Genomic DNA, 16,062 nt, shown 5'->3' on the forward strand with positions numbered 1-16,062 from the left:
CCCATTTTTTAGCATTCTTTTGTGTAAATGCATTTGGTTAAAATGTTATGTCTGCTTAATTGGCTTCAGAGACTTGCATTTCACTATTTTGAAGATGTCTGAAAGTTTACTCTGGCCACTTAAATGGAAGATGAAAATATGTTTTTAATGCTTTTCACATTCCTTGTAGTCAATAGTATAATTCAAATTGCATTAATTCAATTATATTTATAAACATTGTGCTTTTTTTACAATAAATTTTGATACCTTTTAAATAAAGTTAAAATATTATTTCTGCATAAATGTACATGGATTAGAGAGAACATTGCTTGTAATATTTGTTAATACAAAGTCTGTAGTCTGCATTGTAAATAAGAAAACGTGCTAGTGAGAATTCTTTGTATTGAGAATCTAGACTTTTATGAAGATGTCTGGCTCAACTTGTAGAGACATTGTTATATTTCATGCTTCAATTGCAGTTTAGTGAGAAAGGAAACAGTGATAACCTATTATTTAAAATCAAGATCACATTCTTATTCTTACGGGCAGTTTTGAAATTTTGCTCAACTAATGATTCATAAAGACAGACATTTTGACAAATACTTTTTTTTTGTTCGTTACACAGGCAAAAGAAGTTGGTCTACTTGATGCTGACATATATGGGCCTTCAATTCCAAAGATGATGAACTTAAAAGGAAACCCAGAATTAACACCAAGTAAGTAGAAGTGGTTTTTTTCTTCCTGTCTTCTTTGTACAAGGGTGACCATGGACCATTCATTGGTGCTTTCTTGGTGTGGCACAGAAGGGATGCAAACAGAAGAAGACGACTTACTATATTTTTTTAATTTTCATTGTTAGTAATGAGGTTGCTTTCAAAGCTAGCTTGTACAACTAGGAACGTATTCAGCGTTGTCTTTTTTCTTTTATGTTGGCCCACAGGCTTTGGGATTTTCATGGATTATTAATAGAGACACTGGAAAGGGTAAATAGGAAAAGAAGGTTGTTGTCAGTATTTTTAAATTTGCAGTACAGGATCCCACTATAGAAGACCTCCAGATTAAAAATCAAAAAACACTAGTCTGGGAAAAAAACCCGACTAATCTAGGAAATAAGAGAAGAATCATTACAGCAGCTTGTATGAAATATCATTGAAATGGTGTTTGATCTCTCTCTTTTTTTCAGCCAGACATGCCAGGCCTCTTGATTCATTTTTTTTTAAGTTCTGTGTTTAGGAATGCAGTGGTTGTGACTTCACTACCAGAAGGTAAAGTCAGTAGACGAAACTCCTAATTTTCCTTCTGCTAGGAAGGATCCTGGTCTGGACAAAAGTAAATTCAGGTAGAATAGTCTGAAGAGAAATAAGGAAGACCTAAAGCAGGAAGGTTGCATCAAATCTGTTAACTTTTCAGAAATTTAGCTTTCACCCTGGCCAACCAAGGGTGAAACTGAAGAATGGCTTTATCCTGATACCCTGTTCATGTGATACTTGAATATTAGGAAGTGTGCTTTTTTGGGGGTGGTGGGGACACTGAGGTGATAGAATTCATTTAATGCTTTCTTTTGCCTGTCCTGTGATAAAGTGCACGTAATTATAAAAATTAAAAACATGCAACAAAGGCAGTCCCAGACTATAATACCTGGCCTGCACATTACAAAGTACTAGGATCCTGCTAAAGAAAGTACAGACTGGCAGTACTTGTTGGCGGGGAGGGATGAAGGACGTGTACCAGTTCACATAGGACGTAAAAGGGCTTCAGTGAAATAATCAATTATAAATGCCTATTAATGTTTGCGGGCAGTAATTGCTAAGTAAAAGGGAAGCAAAATATTCCTTCCACTTCCTTTCATGCCATGATCTTTATTTATTTGCTCTGCTGTTGTAAAATGTCCGTTTGTAACAGATCTTATTGTGTGTATGGGTGGTGTTGTGTTGGTTGCTCTGTGTGTTCTCACTTGGTATAAAGCATGCAGAATGAAATGGTGCTGATATCTTTAAAGGGTGGTTGCTGTGCTTGGAACATTAGCATCTGAAAAAAGTGGCAAACTTAGGATTTCTTATGTAATTAAAATTCTGTCTCCTTAGGCTTATACGCTGTACCCTGGATAAAGCTGTGTATTTCCATAGAGACTCGCTGCATGTGCTTATACAGCCAGCTATCAAATTGAGTACTTTCTGCATTCAAGTACCTGGTGTACAAATACAGACGTCATTTAGATTATTGTTTAAGAGAGGAGAGTACTTGGTTTTATTTGTTGGATTTCTGTTTTATTGTTTTATTTTTTTAAGTCAAAGGCTTATTCTCTTGTCTAATAAGTAGATAACTGAACCCTCTCATGTATCATCAGTGGAGTTTGATTTCCTGATACAACTTGAAGTATTCTTGCATTCTCTTTGGACTTTGGTGCTTTGGACCCTGTTGAGGGTATATATCGTATAGGTTGTGTTTACCTGTAACAGATTTATTTTTTGCTCTACATTCTGCATTGGAAATGCATTATGCAGTATGAACACAAAAGGGACTCTGTGGTGCTCTCCATATCTCTTCTCTTTTCCTTTTTCTGTGATGTAGGTCATATGTCATTCACAGATGCTAGTTGACTTTTTGCTTTCCAAAGGAGATCAGGTAAAAATTTGATTCTCCATTTTTTTTTCTCATTGCCTGAAAAATTGATTAGATAATTTTGCACTTCTTACATGTTTTGCTTTGTATTTTACTAATCCATACCAAATTTAAATCCATGTCATGAACCACAGGTAAGAAACAAGTTGCCCAGTCAATTTCATATGGTCATACAAATTAAAATTCTGGGAATGGAAGAATTTAAGAGCATATTCAGTCAGATTAATTTTGTTCATATATAGATTTCAGTGACTGTAGATATTTTGGGTGTACAGCTGAGAATTCACGATAAACTTTTGTCTTAACGTGTTTTGATTGTTGTTAAAAATATGGAATTCAGTGTAATAGAACGCAATTGGAGGATTTCCCTGAATTGCAATTGCTGCTGTTGACCTGTAAGCATTAATATTTTGGTTGCTAAAATGTATTCTTCCTGCTTCTGTGTGGAATGTACAAACAAGTATTATCAGGATTTAGGAACATGCTGTATTTTTTAACTGACAGAATATGAATTTACATATTTCAAAAGCTTTGCACATTACAAAAGTCTACTGAGAAACTCATGTAGTAATTCAGTATGAGTGATAAGAGGATAAAATTTTTATTTCAGGAATTCTGTTCACTCCTCTGTGCACTTTTAATTCATGACTTGATGAAACTGTAGAGTAACAACAATGAAAGTGGTGGCAAAGTAGCTGGCATAAAGATGATTTGGTTGTGAGAATAGGAATTTGGAGGAATAGGAAGCTTTAATTGCGAACTTCAAGGATTCCTATAATGAGTGACAGATAGGATAGGCTTGCAAGGAAGTGATCCATCATAGGTGTGTATATACATGTATAGATATAAAAATATGTATGACCCTTGTGTTTTGGTAAAATGAGGTTTAGTGTTATTTTTAGATTTCATACTATGTTTTCAAGAAGAACAAACATTGTTTTCTACAGTAATTGAGCAAACCCAGGCAGTTGTGTGTTAATGATGTGCATTAACAATGTATACATAACAATCAGTAAGCCAATTAAAAACATTTTTCTTAATAGCATAGCAATCAAAATTTATATTTAAAGTCTATTATTGTCTCCAATGTGAGGCCTGGATTTGAAAATGAGGAGTAATGTCATCCTTCATTAAATCTGTAGAGTAATCCTGGGAGGTTCTGAGCACTCTTGTACTCTGTGATTTCTATTGCTTTTCTCACATTTAGCAATTGAAAAGGGATTAGGGATGCCTGGTACCATACAGAATAAATCCGTGCAGCAATTATTACTTCTGAATAGAAATTATGATAGTTATGCTATAGTTTAAGTTTTCAAAAGGAGTTAAGAGCTCTTAGTGAGGACAGAGTCTGTGTAAATGGAAGATAACCCATTACTTTTATTTTGCAAACTGCAGTACATTGGGAAGTCTGTTAACATTTAATAGAATATCACTCAAAATACTTTAACTAAATAGTCAGGGAAATATTGGTTAATAAGTTCACAACTGAATTTAATTAGCTAATGGAGGATTGTTGAACTATGGAATAAGTATTAACATCGGCTACAGTACATACACAGGACAACGCTTGTAGCACAAGTACTGAAAGCATTACTTCTACTCTTTCTCTGAATAATTTATTTAAAAGCCACTTGCTGGCTTAGTATGCTACATCATTTAGTTTTTTTCCTTTTTTTTTTTAAGTGTATCATTTAAACTAGTTGGCAGAGAGTAAAAGCTATTATAATGCCAAAAAGATATTGCCATTTTGCCAGATAAATATAACATTTCTGCACTTAATTTAAATGATTATGAAGGTTTTAGTTGGCTTTTTTCTTTATGACAGTTGAGTGCTCTTTTAATATTTCAAAGCTTTGTCACTATTTTATGATTGTCTCAGTGTCTTTTTTATTTCCTAATAAAATCGTATGTTCAGATGATCAATAGCAGGCATCCGTTTTAAAAATTTGGAATAAAGAGTAATTTCTGAGGGAAAGCTAGCAGCAGTTGTGTCCAGCCCCATTGAGGCTAATATTGCAAGAGCTATAGAAATGAAATTATGAGAAAATTCTAAAGTCAGAAATGGACACAAACATTTTTACACTGGGCCACACTTACATGTCTACTACTGTTTAGACTGGTAGCAGAATCTCGTAACAGAAAGTGATAATTTAAAATATAATCTGTTCTGACTGGTTAAAAGACGTCTGCTTGGAAACAGCTGTATCAAGGGATTGTGGTACATCCATTTGTGGATTATAAAGAGAAAATTTGAAGTAGAGTAGTTAAATAGAGAAAATGTTACATGGATAAGGTAGCTATTGAGGTAATCATGAAGAATTTTCTTGATCATACAGAAGTGTTTAATTCTAAACTTACAGCTTGTATTCTCAAACACAGTTGTCTTTATCATGCTTTACCATTGGAACTGCATCACGATTAATTTAAATAAAACCTAAAATTTATTCTTTCAAAAAAGTCATAGTTTGCTACTGCCCATTACCTCTTGATTTGTGAACAAGTGATTTTTAGATTGCTTATAGTGTAGTGATGTGCTCTACTGATTCTATTTTGAAAGAAGTCTGAACTGAAACTCTGTGTTTTACTCTTGGTGATGTCTTACCCCGTTTTATCTGGATGGCTGAAGTAAAGTAGTCTGATGTGTCTTCCATATGACAGAATAATAATTCAGAATGTTACAATTAGTTGTGGTTTATATTTTGGAGGCTCTTTCATGTGTGATGAGGTAGTTGAAAATAAGAATTGTCAAGTATTAACTATTTTATTCTGAACATTGACTATTGCCCTCAAACCTATAACAGTTAGTCTCAAACTGGATTAATTCAGCTATTTTTGAGTTCACTTGTGGAAAAATTGGTGACATTTACTTGGAGGGGAAAGGAGGTGGAGGATACCCATCTCCTCAAGGAATGCAATTGTTAGCTGCTGTTTATAAAACAGAAAACCACTAGACAATTAATTAAGATTTTATTCTTCATTATACATAAATTCATACTTAGAATTACAAAAAAAATAAGGTAAAAAGTCTAAAATCAGAATGTAGTGTAGTAATTAAAGCTTCTTACTGAGAGCAGTCTTTTTTGGATAAGTGGCAAATCAAATTTTACTAAATGCTATTGCAATATAAATTACTGAAACTGTAACCTGAAAAAATACATTTCAAGTACTTGAAAGCGGAAATGTGTTACTCTTCATGTTGTTAATCCTGCAGTGCAGTAATTATAAATGTTTTTGTATGGATTATGGCTAGCAAATATTCATTACATTACAAAGTTTACTGTTAGAGATACAAATGGTTTGTCTGGTTCAACTTTTATACAGATTGCAACTAAATTGCACCATGGTTTTATTATAGTAACATGATAGATACACATTTCGTTGTACATACATAAACGAAAGAAATTATTTGGGTTTTTGTTTGTACACTCAACACATTTACCTTTTTCCTTATTTCAGAGGAATAAATGTTTCCATCCCTCTCTGCTAGAAGTAAAATTAAAGAACTGTAACTAATTCTGAATTTTCTCAATATTTTTACCTTGCAACTTCACTTTCATTTTTTTTTCTCTGTGAGTTTCTTGCTATATTTTCACTCTTTACTTGCCCTTCTCTACAGGACAATGGAGTGGCTTTTCAGAATAAAGTAATGAAGCTGAATACATCAAAAATAGAAAAAAAAAAATTTAATCCTTTCCCTATAGTGGCCAGAGGCTAAAAGTGACAATAAGAGTTTAAAAGGTAGCGTCTCTTTCCTTTGCTTTAGTTCATGGTCAGAATCTGTAAAGTACGTAGAACTTCAGTTTACAAGTGGTGAAATCAGAATAAAATCACAGAAGGATGTATGAAGGGATTTATATGAAATACAGAAGGGAATACTTAATATACACAGAAAGACTTTTTTTGAAAGTGGAGAATCAACAAGTTTACTGTAGTTTTCAGGAGTGGAGCTTTTTTTTTTTAATTACACATAATCCTTTCAATGTTTTTGTCTTCTGTGTCTTTTCAACTACGTTTCTTTTTTTGGGTCTTGATTGCAATATTTAACCAAAAGAGGCTGAACCGACTCAAATGTATTGAGTTCCATAGCTTTACTATGAAAGTCCCTAGTTAACTAGAATGTTTTTTGAAGTGAGGTCTTGAACTGAAGGTAACGTGTCGGCCCCTTGAGTTCCTGCTTCTCCCTGTTCTGACTTACCGTTACCTGTCGCGCTGTTATGGGACTGATTTGGGCAGTCCCCCTCGCACAGAAGCAAGTCAGTGCTTCAGAGACCATGAGCCTTGCCAGAGGTTTTGTGTGTCAGGACAGAAGCCTTCAGCTGAATGTTGCAATAGTCTATTTCATTCCTTGTGGGTATAATAAACTAGAAGAACCCACCCCAATTAGTCTAATAAAGCTTATGAGCCACTATAAATACACTTCTTTGGTTCCATGGGATCTGAGGGCTTTTCCAAATGTGGGTTATTTTAGTGATTGTGAGGATTTCAGGACAGGGTTTAGCAGAAACGGTAGTGTTGGGTTGACTGTGGGGCTTAATGATCTTAGAGGGCTTTTCCGACCTTAATGATTCTATTATTCTGTTCTGTGATTCCTTGAAGATGTTTGTGTTGGAAGGTAATGGCAAGATACTTAAAACTAGTCTTGTGATTTTATTCCAAACCTTAGAAGTCAGCAATGCTTTCAAGTGTAACAAAGATATGGCTAAATCACAGTGTTGCCTAGTTGTGCCAGACTAGCTTTTGAAGTATAGTCTTCCAGCAAGCAATTAGTTCTTTTGCTTTTAGGTGGGACTGATAATGTCATATCTGCAAAACAGTCCCGTTAATGAAAAAGCTTTTACTGCAGTCTATCAGGAGGAAAAAAAAAGGAGAAAATCTGCTCAAGTAATGGGATTAGTAGACTGACTACATATGAGAAGCAAATCTTTTGGAAAAAGCCAAGTTTCTTTATGCATTTGTTTCTTAAAGTTGATCTGTGAGCATTGAATAATGCTCTTCGAGTCTTGTTGCTAGTTTGTTTTGGCTTAAGTATTTGTGGTATCTTTGTGGTTAGACAACACCGTTAGTGCAGGGTGTAATTGGAAATGCAGCCTTCCTTGTGTGGAGCTCTTCAAGCTTAAAATACAAGTTGCAGTAGTTCTGGGGCAATCTTGCAGATAAACTTACAACACGGTGTGAAATCAGTCTTGAAGTCTCAATTAGTCTGTCACTTGCCGTAGAAGATTCTGGGATTCTGGCATAAGCACTTAAAACAACAATTACAGATAAAAGAGTGATTAAAAATTTGTGGCTCTGACTAACTTTCTTTTGGTGACAGCATCTTTCATACTCTGATACAGGTTGGTGTCTCCGTGTTTTATTGTGGGGCGTTCTGGGTCCCTGTTGCTATGTGTCCCCATCCCCTCTGCTGCCTTTCTTTTCCCTTTAGTGCACTGTGGGTGGAATTCACTAGCCTTTGCTTAGGAAACTAGTACTGCTTAAACATTCTGGAGTTTGGAATATATCTGCCTGTTCAGAAGGTACGGCTCTACCCTGTGCCTTCTGTCAAATCTGCTAGCCCTGTACAAATCTCAGCTCCCTCAGGCATCCAGAGTGGCAGAAGACGTCTATATTTACACAAGTAAAGCCCGACCTTTTTGTTACTCTTCCTGTCCTATGCCCCCTTTCTTCTTTTGCCCCCTTCCTTCTTTCCCCCTGATGTTGTTGGAAATCTTTATGTTCAACTGGGTACAATCTGAAGCCTTTGTGTCCTTGACTGGAACCTGGATCCTCCCATTACAGAACATTGATCTTGGGAGATGACTTTCAAAATAAACAGCTAATAAGTTCCTTATACTTCTACATAGCGGCAGCCATATGTGAATTACTGTTTTCTGTGATTAACAGAAAGTGCTGTGTAAGCTGGAGTCCTAACTTAGACTGTGATAAAGTATCCCGTGGTCACTGCAGCGTGAAATTGTGTGCAATTAGATATCAGATGATGCAAAAGTTTTTTGAGATTTTACAAGTGACCATGCTTAAAAATTTGTTTCAGCTTGTCTGTATGTATGGCATTTAATTGAGTTTGTCTCGGATAATATTGTTTAATGTACTAGAATCCACAGACTGTTTTGCAGTGTCTCTCTCTGGCTAGCGTGGTGGCTGTGTGTTTTGTTGTGCCATAGGTCTTCTGTGTTTCAGTCAGTGAGACATCACTGAGATGCGAGGAGATGGAGATAGCAATTTGTCATGAAAACTGCAGCTGATGAAGAGCTGTGCAAACAGCAGCAGAACCTTTAGCTTTTGTGTAAACTATGAGGAAGTATCAGCTTGCTCAAATTTTGATAAAGGTATGCAGGAGAGTTACGGTATGGGGTTTATTTAAATAACATACTATGAAAGGTGAAGGAATACTGAAACTTATGAGCTATTCAGAGATACACTTTTAAAGCTGCTTTTTTAATGCTTGAATGTAAGATGCTAAAATGTTATTTGGAGACTTAGACATTATACACAATATGTAGTGTAACTTTCTACAGCTTTTTTGGTTGTACACTTGCCGCGTTTCAGCATCCATGCAGGGACAGGAATGACTCTCGCACATTGATGCAATGCACAGTCGATTCGATTTATTGCTCCGCTTGCGTGGTTATATACATTTTTCATATCTGCACACGCGATCACGCTTATTCGCGTAGGCTACAGACATAAATCTCGCGCTGTTCATGCGCCCCACATTCCCTTATGACTGGTAACTATGCACTAACGCCAATAGCAACAGGCCGCCTCCACGTCCTTGAACACATCTTGTTTTTGCTAACCCACATCATGTGCACTATCAGAACTTTCTCAATGGCTGTTCTTAGCTGTCCTTTCCAGTGACCTGTCCAGTTATGCGAACTGTTTTGCCTAAGCGGCCTAGTCATGCTAACTCTCAAGCCACATCAACCCCAACATGTTCCCCTTTCTCTTTTCAAAAAAAGCTAAGCTATCTTATCATTGCCTTAAAAACATTTGCTCAATTGGTGTTAGTTGCATCACAAAATTTTTTTTTACAGTTGTCTCTAATGCCTTTTGTGTTATGCGTATTATAATCACTGCTTGCTCTACATCTCCCCCTTTTTTATTTAATGAATTTAAAGCAAGTGCAACATTGACACACCTAAGCATCACTATTGGCTTTATGGTCCAGTAACAGCCCCGCTACAGTGCAACACTCAAACACAAGAACATAAATGCTAATAAAAAGACATATAGATGTGAAGTGCATACCATAACCTGTATTCATATTAATCACCTAGGCTAAAATCAATGTATCTAAGGGTATAACTCATTAACTATATACAATACCTGCAGAACTCACCAAACCAAAGACGCAAAGGCAGTTACTTAGTCCAGACAAATCCGTTACATCACAGAAACCAAATAAATCCATCAGAACATAGAAATACAAACACTATGACAACAAACACACAAAATCACACATTTATAATCGTGACCGCACAAGCACACCAAGTTTTCAACATAAATCCAAATGTTGCAAAGACTTATGTGTTTTGTTTTTTTTTTTTTCAATGCAAAGACTCATAAACAGACAAGGATTTACAATAACATTCAACATTTAACAAATTCCCAAGCCTCAGTTTCAGGAAGAGTACTCTCTTTTCAATTCTGTTTTAGGAAGGGCACTTTCCCTTCCCCCCAGGGATATAGCCCAATGCTGTGAAGCTTTCACTACAACTAACAGGCAGGCAACAGGAAACAATACTGGAAGAATGCCTTTGTCTTATTAATGGGCTCTGCTCAGAACTTTTTGGTCCAGGGATCAGAGGTTCTCCCTGAGAATCCCTCGGTGCCGGCTGGAGGTCCTGCGATCCCTTGGACCATTGATGTTCAAGAGCAGCGTCCTACCTGGGTACCCAAAATCTATTACCAGAAAGCAGCAAAATAATTCACTCTCCAAAACTTAACTCCGGAGCCCCAGAAAGCAGGCACTCTTGAGAACTCATTAGCATACATTAATATCATAATCAGCTAGAACAGTTTGCAGTGATAAGGATACAAGGAATTCTACTGCAGTAATTGAATTACACACATTTTTTCCAACCAAGTCCTTGAATGTCAGAAAGATGGTTCTTCCCGCGCTGCTTCTGGGCTGGCCGGGACGGGCCGGCACGCTGGGATTTGGGGGGGGGGGCGGGTCCGGGCCGTGCTGCCGGTTGCCCGGGGGTGGGGCCGTGTGCCCCACCAGGTGTAAGGTTCGCTGACCTGACCTGTCTGGTGTGGTGATTGCTGGTGCTGCGGGCTGTGCTGTGTCTGAGGGGCTGTGCGGTTTTATGCTGCAATTCACCCTGCTTTCATCTCAGGTCGGGTACGCCAATTGCTGTAGAGGGACCCTGTTGTACACTTTCGGGGTGCTGGATTTTGCACCCCACTTCCCATTTCTCTGGATTTAAAGGATAGTCAGGTTCTGGCGGATTTACCTCCCGCATTTCTCGCGTTGGGTTAGGAATTTCATCGTATGTGGGGTTAAATATTTCAAAAGACCGCAGCTCTGTCCTTGCTTTTGAGATAACGGTGGAGGAGTAGTAGCCACTTTTAAGATAGTTTCTACGAGTTTTAGAGCATTTGAAGCTGTATGCACTGATTTCCAAGTAATGATTTCCTCAGGGATTTTAAACTGCAAGACTTTGTTCTTTCAGAATTCCCTGTAAAATCTTTCAGTTGAGCTTTTGTTCCTTTCAGCTGATCATGCTTTTGACAGCTCGAAAAACAGGGGCTAATTGTCACTCCTCTTTGTTGCTGACCTGCACAGAGTCCCCGATTCTCTGCCACACATCCAAGTCAAACAACCGATCTGTCGTTGCTATCAGCTTTCGTCTGCGGTACCACAATAATAGTCCCGATATCTCTCCTTCAGTTAAACTTCACGTTGGCTCGATCCGCCAATTCCGGCAGGCTTTTCTGCGCCACCTTTTCCAACGCTGATACAGTGGAACCCATACTGCTGATGTTCACGCCCCCCCGGCATGCCGCGGATCCGCTCCTGCCTTTCTCGGGCAGCCTGGCTTACCTCGCCGGCTGACAGTCCCCTGCCTTCTTCGGCTGCGGTATCACGTCGGGGTCATCACAATGCAGAGTTTCAGCATCCATGCAGGGACAGGAATGACTCTCACACATTGATGCAATGCACAGTCGATTCGATTTATTGCTCCGCTTGCGTGGTTATATACATTTTTCATATCTGCACACGCGATCACGCTTATTCGCGTAGGCTACAGACATAAATCTCGCGCTGTTCATGCGCCCCATATTCCCTTATGACTGGTAACTATGCACTAACGCTAATAGCAACAGGCCGCCTCCACGTCCTTGAACACATCTTGTTTTTGCTAACCCACACCATGTGCACTATCAGAACTTTCTCAATTGTTATTCTTAGCTGCCCTTTCCAGTGGCCTGTCCAGTTATGCGAACTGTTTTGCCTAAGCGACCTAGTCATGATAACTCTCAAGCTACATTAACCCCAACATATGCTGTTCGTGCCTCAGTTTGCTTTTTAAGTTTTAATAATTTCAAACGTATTTGAGAGTTTCAAGGGAAAATACGTATCTTCAGGAATGCACTTAAACTGTGTAGATCTCCTAGATGTTTATCAGTTGTGCATTACACGCTTTCCAATATTGGAGATGCTGTAAGTGGAGCCATGGCTCTGGTAGGGCATCTTAACTTGGGGGAACACAGCGTCGGTCTCCAAATCCACAGGATTCGTGAATAACCTAGAGCAAGTTTCACAGTCTGGGTCTTGATTCCCTCATTTGTAACATGGAATAATAATTCCCTACTTCAGAATCATGTTGTTAGGTAAAAATGTTCATTAGGGGTGTTACGGAAACGGGGCAAAAAAATGAAGAATCAGGAAAGAGATGCATTTAGAGCATAGTCTGGAGCTTGCAGTAGTGTCTGTGCTGGCAAACGCTTCTGCATTGGTAGTGTCTTTGGACACATTTGGAAATCTGTATGTAAAGGTCAGTTGGTTGTTTTTAACTGGAAAATAGTACAACTGTTTTACTTCTTGATAGCTACAGATGTCGCATCTTTAAACAACTTATAAGCACTACCTTCCTGCTCGATGACCAAAATCCAGTTAAGACAGACAGGTGACTTTCAATATTAAGATTTTTTGAAGGCAAACAGTAAAAACAGTTATCATTCTAAGAAGTCTCTGATCTGCCATTATAGTGGCAAGTTCTGAAAACAGCTCAGTACAATAGGAAGTCTTTAACAGGGAGGAAAAATCTGAGCTTCCCGAGTTTTCATCTCATGCTTGGATTTTTTTTTTGCCTTTGAGATGGTGGAAAAACCCCAACGCACCACTTGTTTCAGACACTTGAGAATTCTGACCAGCTCCTCTGCATTAGTGCTCACTCGGTCAGTGAGCTCAAAATAGATTTGCTAGGGTGTTGCGTGATCCACTGTACTCATACCTAATAATTATAAGCTGCATTTACTTTTCTTAAACAGCATGATACCTCCTGAGGAGGTGTAGTATAACATCACAATCTTCTGCAGTAAGGATCTTTACTTACCTGATGGGGTAAGACTGAACGTAAGCCTTTGCTTTCTCTAATGTGTCAGCAGACCTCTTCTGAAAACTAAGCCAAGAATTGAAATGTCTCCTTGTGCTTTAGCCCCAGCCGGCAAGCATAATGCAGCTGCTCACTCACACACACACACCCCCCCCCCCCCCCCCCCAGCAGAATGGGAAGAGAATTGGAAGAGTAAAGTGCAAAAACTTGTGGGTTGACATTAGGACAGTTTAATAGGGAAAGTAAAAGCTGTGCACGCAAGGAAAGCAAAGCAAGAAATTCATGCACTGCTTCCCGTCGGCAGGCAGGTGTTCAGCCATCTCCAGGAAAGCAGGGCTCCATCACACATAAGGTTACTTGGGAAGACGAACACCATCACTTCAAATGTCTCCCCTCTTCCTCCTCCTTCCCCCAGCTTTATGTGCTGAGCGTGATATCGTATGGTATGCAATATCCCTTGGGTCAGATGGGGTCAGCTGTCCTGGCTATGTCCCTCTCAACTTCTCGTGCACCCCCAGCCTCCTCACTGGTGGGGTGGGGTGAGAAGCAAAAGAGGCCTTGGGTCAGTGTAAGCACTGCTCAGCAGTAACTAAAATACCTCTGTGTTATCATCACTGTTTTCGTCACAAATCCAGAAAATAGCACCATGTGAGCTACTATGAAGAAATGTAACTCTGTCCCAGCCGAAACCAGATATATAGCTCTGCCCATACTTGCTGTGCCTGCTAACATAGGTTAGTACCTATGGCCACCATTGAGCAGCTACATCAGGCTTTCTAGAGAAAAAGAATGGAGTAACTCAGTTACCTTGTCAGGATAGTCTTCAAGGCTTGTTTTTCTGGGGAAAAAGTTAGGAAAAAAACCCACACTACAAAATGCAGAAGATCTATGCTAATGACTTCATCATCATTCTTCCCAATGTAAGTAACAGTCCAGCCTTCAGACCAGTCCTAGAACAAGAGTTCTAGGACCTGCTGTAATGCTGCATGTGTCTCCCTTTTTCAGTGCCCTACTTGCATCCTACCAGAAAAGGTGTTCTATTGACATTTCATTGGTGCTCTGTTGATCTTACTGATCTGATTGTGTATGTTCAGAAAAAGCACAGTACCCTTTTATTTAGGGTCATCAAGCTTACTGAAAAGTTTAAACAAGGATATTTTATTTCTCTTGGCATAGGTGGCATAGTATTATGTGTGGTGTGATTTTTAAAAAGCATATTTTGTTGTGTGTTGGATTTTTGGAGCTGTATGGTAGGCATCTGGTAACAGGGAAGGAAGTGTTTACTCTGAAAGCAATGGGAATAGAGATGTTACTGAGATCTCATTAAGCTAAATCTTCTTTACATGTTATGTTTTGGAAAATCTTCACAAGACCCAGGGCAAAGGAGGAGGAATGCCTGTTGCTTTTGATGAGACAAGGGTGATTGCCAGAGCCCACTGAAGCACTTTGGATTTGAGACAGTCTTAAGAATGCTCTTTAGCAACAGGCAAACAGTGGGGTGCTCTGCAATGTTTTGTATTACTTAGCGAATATACAGAACATTATAGCCAGAATATACAGCAGGTTGTGAATTGTTCTTGTGCATTGTATAAATTTGATTAAATCTTGCTGCTCAGAGCATTTTATAGTGCTTATTGTTAACCAAGGAAAATAAGATCTTGTTTTCATAAAATGAAACTCTACCATTGAGAAATAAACCGTACATGTGTTTTAACAACAGAGAGGTCCCTTTGGCTACTCTGTAGGTCAGTGTTTGTGCACTCACAGCAACTCTCCTGTTCTGCCTGCTGAGGTGAAGGAGAGGGAGATCTCTGAAGCTGTGTCTGTTCTGTGAGATTAGTATGTCTACCTGGGCTCTGTGTGGAAGAAACCGTCCACGCAGGTAGTGGATGCAGAGATGTTAGTGTCTGGATGTCTGACTGACGTGCTGTAGAGCACTTGGATTGAACTGAGAAGTGGCGTAGCGTTTTGGTGAAATTTCTCAGAATAAATGCATCTTTTCCATCTTTTTTACCCTCCAGTTCCTGGTTCTCATGTGCTGAGCAGTCAAGGATTGGCCTCTCCCCTTTTTGTTCTGTTGTGCTTTTTCTTAAAACTATTCCTTATTTAATGGTAAAAATGAAGTGGACCTTGAGTCTGCAATGCCATATGCTGTTGCAGAAACTTTTTTTCCTGTTTCTTTTTTTCAAAACCCTCTCATAGGTAAATATGTAGTTATTTTTCTCAAGAGTTCTAACAGTATTGTAAGTTGTGGCGGTATATATGTTGTTTACAAGGACACCAAAGCAATGCCTGGAGATAACTCTAGGCTGAAGTTCAGTTGTCCTCAGCCTCTTCATAACAAAACTATCTTACTGCAGGGGGGAGAAGTAAGACTGTGATTCCTAGAAATGTGGTTAGACAGTGTAATGCCACCAAAATAAGCCCTGTCTAAACACTGAGCAGAGCTGCGCGAGTAGAGAAGAGTTGTATTACACTGGTGCAGTGCATCAGTCCAAGCCCATCTCTTTTCCAATAGCAGTTCCATACTCATTCCTGAATGCAGTAGTCATGCAAGTAGTTTGTTTAGCTCCCTATTTTGTTCTTTTTGATTTGTAAACCAAAGCATCCAATTTATTTTCAGCCATATTTCTACAAAACTACATGGCTTATATGCTCACTTACTTGATTGCTTAAAAGCTTTCATGTGTAGAGTTTGGCGGTTTAATTTGCGTGTTCTTAGGTGTTACTTTGTCTGAGTTTGGAGTTCAGCTTTGCACTGCACTATATTTGCGTTGTTTTTATTTTACTAGCTGTATATATTTTACTTTGTGTGCATCAGAGGTTTCTGTCAAGATATGTATTATAATATATTTTTTATTGCTTAAAGTATTCTTACTGTTTTCTGCTGGTTCCT

At 38.5% G+C, this 16,062-nt stretch overlaps 1 protein-coding gene across 6 annotated transcripts in view; it reads left to right on the top strand.

Moving 5' to 3' along the window:
* NUBPL (NUBP iron-sulfur cluster assembly factor, mitochondrial) overlaps window positions 1-16,062 on the top strand; it is a 92,602-nt gene that overhangs the window by 16,684 nt on the left and 59,856 nt on the right. For 4 of the 6 annotated variants that reach the window (XM_075426677.1, XM_075426678.1, XM_075426679.1 and 1 more), the window contains one exon: window positions 605-695. In XM_075426677.1, the coding sequence (XP_075282792.1) occupies window positions 605-695 (91 nt within the window). Of the gene's footprint in view, window positions 1-604; window positions 696-2,550; window positions 2,605-6,291; window positions 6,340-16,062 lie in introns of those variants that run through there. The other 2 variants (XM_075426681.1, XM_075426682.1) reach the window with 2 other exon arrangements.

Source organism: Opisthocomus hoazin, chromosome 7 (assembly GCF_030867145.1).
Source record: "Opisthocomus hoazin isolate bOpiHoa1 chromosome 7, bOpiHoa1.hap1, whole genome shotgun sequence".
Classification (NCBI taxonomy): Eukaryota; Metazoa; Chordata; class Aves; order Opisthocomiformes; family Opisthocomidae; genus Opisthocomus; species Opisthocomus hoazin.